Genomic DNA, 8,983 nt, shown 5'->3' with positions numbered 1-8,983 from the left:
GTACCTTCAAATTAGACAATTCATAAACCTAAGCTATAGGATGCTAATTTTAGGATGTTTTGAGAAAACTATTAAAGAAGATACAAGGACGAAAAAGTGCTAAGTGATACTAAAGATTGATGGCAGAAATGAATCTGTAATAAAGAAACTGTACTAAGAATTACTATAAAATGATGTCGTAATTTGCAACAAATCACCAGGGCAAAAATTAAATACAAAAATAACTTCCACAATTATGAACAAGCCATTTCCATTGCACCCCTTCACGGAGCAAATCAAAAGTTAAAACTTTAACAAATAAAATATATTATAGGTAGTAGGTTGGCCTGGGCAACATCCACCCATTGAGATACTACTGCTAGAGAGTTATGAGGCCTTTTGACTGGCCAGACAGTACTACATTGGATCCTTCTGTCTGGTTACGGTTCATTTTCCCATTGCCTACAGACACACTGAATAGTCTGGCCTATTTATTACATATTCTCCACTGTCCTCATACACCTGACAACGCTGAGATTAGCAAACAATTCTTCTAAATCCGAGGGATTAACTACTGCACTGTAATTATTCAGTGGCCACTTTTCTCTGGGTAGGGTAGAAGAGACTCTTTAGCTATGGTAAGCAGCTCTTCTAGGAGAAGGAGACTCCAAAATCAAACCATTATTCTCTAGTCTTGGGTAGTGCTATAGCCTCTGTACCATGGTCTTCCACTCTCTTGGGTTAGAGTTCTCTTACTTGAGGGTACACTCGGGCATACAATTCTATCTTATTTCTCTTCCTCTTGTTTGGTTAAAGTTTTTATAGTTTATATAGGAGATATTTAATTTAATGTTACTCTACCTGAAATATTTTTTTTCCTTAAGTTTCCTTTCCTCACTGGGCTATTTTCCCTGTTGGAGCCCCTGGCCTTATAGCATCCTGCTTTTCCAAATAGGGTTGTAGCCTAGCAAGTAATAATTAAAATAAAAGGGGAAAGAATGACGTACGGGCTGAATGAAAGAGCCCTTTTTAGAAATGTTTTGAGAAAACCTAACAACAACAAATTAAAAGTCATCTTTGGTGAAAAAGTTACCTAAATCTAACTGCTCTAATTGAATAGCAGTTGCCAAAGAGTATAAAATGGCTAAATATTTTCAGAAGGGTTGCCAGGATAATAAATACCTCTGAGGAAGAATGTAACAGGAATGTATTATGCTAAAGGTCTCTCACTTGAAAAAAAAGAAAACAAACAACACCAAATTCAATTCTACTCTGAAAAACTATGTATAAACACTGCTAATCTATAAGAGATTTGCACATCATACATTTTTTTCTACCAGAGTACATATTTCGTATCCTATAGAATACTGTACATACAAACAAGAGTTCATATAAGCACAAGGTACCAAGTGCTAAACCAAGAATGTCATTTGCAAATACTGTACACTTTATTAATTATATTTATCACTGAAAAAGCACAGACTAATTGATCACTTGAAAGTAAATTAACTGATGATTTTTTTCTAACAAAATTGAAGAGTAGCAATGACAAATAAAAAACAAAATATTGTCAACATTATCATCATCATCATCTCCTACGCCTATTGACTCAAAGGGCCTCGGTTAGATTTCGCCAGTCGTCTCTGTCTTGAGCTTTTAATTCAATACTTCTCCATTCATCATCTTCCACTTCACGTTTCATAGTCCTTAGCCATGTAGGCCTGGGTCTTCCAATTCTTCTAGTGCCTTGTGGAGCCCAGCTAAATGTTTGGTGAACTAATCTCTCTTATGTGCAAAGAGCATGCCCAAACCATCTCCATCTACCTCTCATCATGATCTCATCCACATATGGCACTCGAGTAATCTCTCTTATAGTTTCATTTCTAATCCTGAACTCTCAATATCCTTCTGAGGGCTCTATTCTCAAATCTACTAAATCTATTGAAGATTGTCTCATTGTCATACCATGACTCATGTCCATACAGTAACACCAATCTGACTAAATTGATATATAGTCTCATTTTTATATGCAATTTCAGGCCATTTGATTTCCAAATTTTACTTGATCTAGCCATTGTCCAATTAGCTTTTATTCAATCTTTCACTAAATTCAAATTCTAAAGACCCTGTATTGGAGATCATAGTTCCTAAATACTTAAAAGATTCTACCTCATTAATCCTTTCTCCTTCCAAAGATTTTTCATCTTCCATTGTATACTCCGTTCTCATCATCTCAGTCTTTCTCTTATTTATTTTCAGCCCAACCTTGAGTGATATTTCATGCATTCTGGTAAGCAAGCATTGCAAATCCTGTGGTGTTCTGCTAACAAGGACAAATATTGTATACCATCTACATTTCACTGCGAGTAGGCCTTTGGTTGCTCAATACCAGACTTATAAATGAAATGATGAATGCAAAGGACACTTAGTATAAGACACTACAAAAATATTGTAGTGGTCATGGCTCCTTATCCTCATGTATATAAATACAGTAACACCTCACAACGCGAAATTAATTAGTTCCGTAGTGGCTTTTGTAACGTTATTTTCTCGTCTTGCGAGTCGCCTTTTACATGTAAATAGCCTAATTCGTTACAGGCCCTACAACAACACCACATTAAATGATTATCACAAGGATACACTCCACTATACAGTACTAAATGTATGACAAGTACTGCATTTTTGTTTTTTACCTCCGACTGGATATACCTGACTAAGAAGTAATTAGATATATTCATACTTTCCCGTACTGGCCAAATAGATAAAAGAAGTACTGTTTCCTGTGTCTGTCAAGAAGCAGACGTTCACTGTAGTTGGAGATGTGCTTAAAATGATGTCGTCTTTTTATTGCCATAGTAAGATCTCAAGGTATGCAGTTACCCTTGTTTTCCACATAGAAATAACAATTATTTATATAAACAGGACTTAGTATTATTAACAAGAATCAGCTCTATTTAGGAAAGGGGAGGGTCCACCCGTGCATGAAAAAATGTGTTGTAGCTTGTGATTGTCGGGTATTGGACAACAATCAGTATATAACATGGCAATTAAGGCCCCAAAAGTGTTGATCTCATTTGCTACTGATAAATGCTACCTTGACTTTAAAACAAAATCCACACAATCTTTCACAACATAATGTATTGTGGTGATTGGAAAACTTGATTAATAAGACAAAATCACACAAAATGAAGAAATGACAACTGAAAAGCAGTAGATGTTACTTCTTTCTTTGCCCTAATATTAGTATTTTAGTTTAATCAATTTGGATATAATAAATGCTAAAGAATTTGAGTATAGTGGAATATGAAAAAGGTACCATTGGAAAAAAACGTACCCACCTCTAATAACAAAAGTGATTGCCACAACATCATGAATAACTCCCCTATTCTTCATTTCTCTTTCCATCCAGAAATTGAGAAGGATACTTAAATGCTTATCAATTGAATTCAATATACAGTAATAAAATATGAATATGAAAACAGTAAACCTCTGCATGATTTCACTTATTGTTGGGGTTTGATTTGAAAAAGATTTCCAGATGTTTATAATAATTTGGAAAGGTCTCTGTGCTATCATGTCCCACTGTCAGTGCTAATATAAAGCAAAGTATAGCCACTGCCTTGTGATGTCTAGGAACCCACCACATCACTAAAATATATGAATGACATACAGTACTAATAATGAAAGTTCCTCAACATTATTGATGCCACTGGAATGTGATAAGCTACCAAAGTAATGAATCATGTCATACATCTTTTTCCTATCTTATGAAGCATTAACAGATTTTCTATAAAAATGTTGTATTAAAGAAAAGTGAAAGAGTAAATATTATATAAAATATCCAAGCAGATGTTTGAGCATAAACATAAAAAATACCAAATTTTTCTTGCAGTGATATATTGAAGTTTATGAGTAATCAAATATTTCATACTAAAACCTCATTAGGTATAATTTCAGATGGGAATTTCTCCCTCCTTTCAATAAATCCAAAGTAATATTCATTCCTTATTTTAAAATCATCACCCCAAATATTAGATTTAGAGAAAAAGAGGGCATATGAAGACAGGCTGCTGAGTAATAGTGTAGAGAAGTATGAAAGATATAGAGAGCAAAACAAAGAGGGTGGCTGACTGGAGGTGGGGTCAGGGTTTGGGTCATTCATATGAAAAGAATAAGAAGTTTTGGAAAGAAGTGAAGAGTGTAAGGAAGGGTGGTTCGAGAATTGAAGAGACATTGAAAGATGGAAATGGAAGGTTGCTAAAAGGAGAGGAGGCAAGGAAGAGGTGGGCGGAATATTTTGAAAGTTTACTGAATGTTAAGGATGATATGGAGGCAGATATAATTGCTGTTGTAGGTGTTGAGGTGCCAGTGATGGGAGAGGAGAATGAGAGAGAGATTACAAGAGAGGAAGTGAGGAGAGCACTAGATGAAATGAGAGTAGGAAAAGCACCTGGTATGGATGGTGTGAGGACTGAGATGTTAAAGGAAGGTGGTGTGACTGTACTTGAATGGTTGGTGAGATTAGTTAATATGTGTTTTACGTTGTCACTGATACCAGTAGACTGGGTGGGCGCATGTTTTGTACCATTATACAAAGGTAAGGGAGATGTGCATGACTGTTGTAATTCAAGGGGTATTAGTTGGTTGAGTATGGTTGGAAAAGTGTATGGTAGAATACTAATTGATAGGATTAAGGAAAAAACAGAGAATGCAATCTTAGAAGTACAGGATGGGTTTAGAAGATGTAGGGGATGTATGAATCAGATTTTTACAGTTAGGCAGATATGCAAGAAATATTTAGCAAAAGGCAAGGAGGTGTATGTTGCATTTATGGATCTAGAGAAATCGTATGATAGTGTTGATAGGGAAGCGATGTGGGATGTGATGAGGTTATATGGAATTGGTGGAAGGTTGTTGCAAGAAGTGAAGAGTTTCTACGCAAGTCAGTAAAGCATATATTAGGATAGGAAATGAAGTGAGAGACTGGTTCCCAGTGAGAGTGGGGCTGAGACAAGGATGGTGTGATGTCACCATGGTTGTTCCATTTGTTTGTTGATGGAGTGGTGAGAGAGGTGAATCCTTGAGTGCATGGTCAAGGATTGAAACTGAAAGACAAGAGTGATCATGAATGGGAAGTAAATCAGTTTGCAGATGATACTGTACTGGTTGCAGACTTAGAAGAGAAGCTTGATTGATTAGTGACAGAGTTTGGAAGGGTATGTGAGAGAAGGAAGTTGAAAGTTAATGTGGGTAAGAGTAAGGTTATGAGATGCACGAGAAGGGAGGGTGGTGCGAGGTTGAATGTCATGTTGAATGGAGAGTTACGTGAGGAAGTAGATCAGTTTAAGTACTGTTGTTGCAACAAATGGTGGAGTGGAAGCAGATGTACGTCAGAGAGTGAATGAAGGATGTAAAGTGTTAGGGGCAGTGAAGGGAGTGGTAAAGAATAGAGGGTTAGGCATGAATGTAAAGAGTTCTGTATGAGGCAGTGATTGTACCAACTGTGATGTATGGATCGGAGTTGTGGGGAATGAAAGTAAATGGGAGACAGAAACTGAATGTGTTTGAGATGAAGTGTCTGAGGAGTATGGCTGATGTGTCTCGTTTAGATATGATTAGGAACAAAGTGGTGAAGGTGAGAACGGCTGTAAGAAATTATTTAGCATCTAGAGTGGATATGAATGTGTTGAGGTGGTTTGGCCATGTTGAGAGAATGGAAAGTGGCTGTCTGCCAAAAAAAGTGATAAATGCAAGAGTTAATGGGAGATGTACAAGAGGAAGGCCAAGGTTTGAGTGGATGGATGGATGGAGTGAAGAAAGCTCTGGGTGATAGGAGGATAGATGTGAGAGGCAAGAGAGCATTCTACAAATAGGAATGAATGGCAAGCGATTGTGACGCAGTTCCGGTAGGTCCTACTGCTTCCTCCGGTGCCTTGGATGACCGCGGAGGTAGCAGCAGTAGGGGATTTAGCGTTATGAAGCTTCATCTGTGGTGGATAATGGGGGAGGGTAGGCTGTGCCACTATAGCAGTACCAGCCAAACTCGGCTGAAACCCTTGTCTGGCTGGGAGGAGCGGAGAGAGGAAGGGACCCCTTTTGTTCCCTTGTTTTGATGTTGGCTACCCCTCAAAATTGGGGGAAATGCCTTTACTTGGTATATAGATATATAGATAGACTATTTTAGTATAGTTTTTAAATGTAAATTAAAATACTTAAAAATTTGGATTTGACTTCTGTTATGATTCATAAGAAGGAATTTTTAATCTATGAAGGTTTGACAAAAAAAAATAAAATAAAAGATTCTCCTGTACAGTATAACTTGAGTAAGTTTTAATAAAATATTAAATTCCTAAACACTGGCCATTTCAAAAAGGAAAAAAATTGAACTTTCATTATAATGACATACCACAATACTCCAGAAAAAGAGTGCAGGCTGAGAAGATAATAGGCATGAAAATTCTAAGAAAAAGAAATTTAAAGACAATATTCATTCTACGGAAAGTTACTCATGAAAAATCAATACAGAGGAAAGCCCTTAATTACTAAATATTCTGCAAAAGTTTGATAATATCCTATGCATAAATACTTTAAATATGGAAATATGAAAAAATCTAATCATATATTCACGTATATATATACATACATACATACATACATACATACATATATATATATATATATATATATATATATATATATATATATATATATATATATATATATATATATATATATATATATATATATATACATACTGTATATATATATATATATATATATATATATATATATATATATATATATATATATATATATATATATATATATATATATATATATATATATATATACTTAACACACATTTGTGTGTATGTATATATGTATATATAAACAATAGACGTGTGAGCACACTCTTCCTCATCTTGTATTACCTAATAGTGTACATCCCTAATTTTACTTTTTCTCTCCTTTTCACAAACTACCTCTGTGAAAGATGACTTCTGTAATGATCCTTCAAGGTGATGAAGACGAGCTTAGAAAATGCCCAAGTCCACAACTAAGTCTTAGCCCTAAGTCCTCGCTGTTTAACAATATTTTCGTCAACTTTGTCTCTTATCACTTGTCTTTGTATAGCTCTAGTGTATAATAAATTAACAGTACGAATAAATCATGATATATAACTACAGTACGCTCATCTAGTTATCTCTCATCCTAATCTTTTCCTTTGTCACTTTTTTAAAAAATGTCTTTGATTAGTTATCATATAAAAGTACCATATGTAAATAACGGATTTTGACATAGGAAAAAATTAATTTTGGGTGAGATAGTCATGTCGTCCTGATGGAAGTTCCTCATTGAGAGCTTATACTTGGGATATTTCTGCGAGTGATATACCAGAGAAATTTCAAATTAGAGGTATTAACAGAGTTCTGACCTCCGGAGCGAATATCCCGAGGTATATCGTGTATAAATTAGGGTTATCCTTCCCCGCATAGAGTTTACCTGGTCTCGAAGGATAAGGTAGAGGGTACGATACGTGGGCAAGTGAACCGTTACAACTCCGGATCTTAATGTGCTACAACTAATATGTTTCCTGTTTAACAATTCCAGGAGCAGCAAATTGAAAAGTCAGAAAATTGTATTATAAAAATATCGGTTATTCCTATCATTGGCAGTACACAATTCACATCCCCATTATGGAGACACTCGTATAATAGTTTGTATAGTGTATATGAAAATAACTGCAGTAGTCATATCTACTGATAGATATATTCTTTAGTAATAGTAGGTAGATTATATTATTTCTTCATTCTTTAACTGTATACACTCTTTTAACTATAGATACATGTATATCTATGGACCATTGCGTCTGAAATAAAAGTGTAAATTGAATTGAATATATATATATATATATATATATATATATATATATATATATATATATATATATATATATATATATATATATATATATATATATATATATATATATATATAGACTCATTAAAGGTAATTTGAATTAAATGCTATTAATTAAGTTATCTAGTGGGTCAGGAAATCAGGCATAACTTGCTGGTATAGAAGACCATAGTCTCACCAAGTAAATCTTGAACTGCAGGGAGCAATTAGTTTCCAACTTCTTCTTGAGCCTCAGATGGCATGATTCATGGCAACCTTGCCTTTCATTTGAAGAAACTAGGGTTCAATCCCAATATGAGCTAGAAATCTATTTCAATTTGAGCACAATATTGTGTTGATCTTCATCCATATATATACTGTATATATATATATATATATATATATATATATATATATATATATATATATATATATATATATATATATATATATATATATATATATATATATATATATATAATATATATAATATACAATATACATAATATATATACTATATATATACATTTATATAAACATTTAAATACATACATACAAATATATATATATATATATACATATATATATATATATATATATATATATATATATATATATATATATATATATTATATATATACACACAAATATAAACTTATTTATACAATTATACACTTACATCTATCTACATATACATTATATACTGTATATATATATATATATATATATATATATATATATATATATATATATATATATATATAGTTTATGTATATATATATATATATATATATATATATATATATATATATATATATATATATATATATATATATATAGTTTATGTATATATATATATATATATATATATATATAAATAAATATAAATATATTGATATATACAGTATATACACACATATGCATATATATATATATATATATATATATATATATATATATATATATATATATATATATATACATATATATATATATATATATATATATATATATATATATATAAATAGATAGATATATATATACATTATATATATATATATATATACATATACATACATTATATATACTGTATATATATATATAT

The 8,983-nt window shown here is 32.4% G+C and overlaps 1 protein-coding gene across 8 annotated transcripts in view; it reads right to left on the bottom strand.

The window, feature by feature from the left end:
* Positions 1-8,983, bottom strand: part of LOC137631177 (chloride channel protein 2-like) — a 390,893-nt gene that overhangs the window by 65,983 nt on the left and 315,927 nt on the right. For 5 of the 8 annotated variants that reach the window (XM_068362900.1, XM_068362895.1, XM_068362894.1 and 2 more), the window contains one exon: positions 6,386-6,412. The exons of the other annotated variants lie outside the window; for them this stretch is intronic. In XM_068362900.1, coding sequence (XP_068219001.1) covers positions 6,386-6,412 — 27 coding nt within the window. The remainder of the gene's footprint in view (positions 1-6,385; positions 6,413-8,983) is intronic. 8 annotated transcript variants of the gene reach the window in all.

Source organism: Palaemon carinicauda, chromosome 39, assembly GCF_036898095.1.
Source record: "Palaemon carinicauda isolate YSFRI2023 chromosome 39, ASM3689809v2, whole genome shotgun sequence".
Classification (NCBI taxonomy): Eukaryota; Metazoa; Arthropoda; class Malacostraca; order Decapoda; family Palaemonidae; genus Palaemon; species Palaemon carinicauda.
Note: the sequence above shows the minus strand (reverse complement) of the source record. Positions and strands in the feature narration are given on the sequence as shown.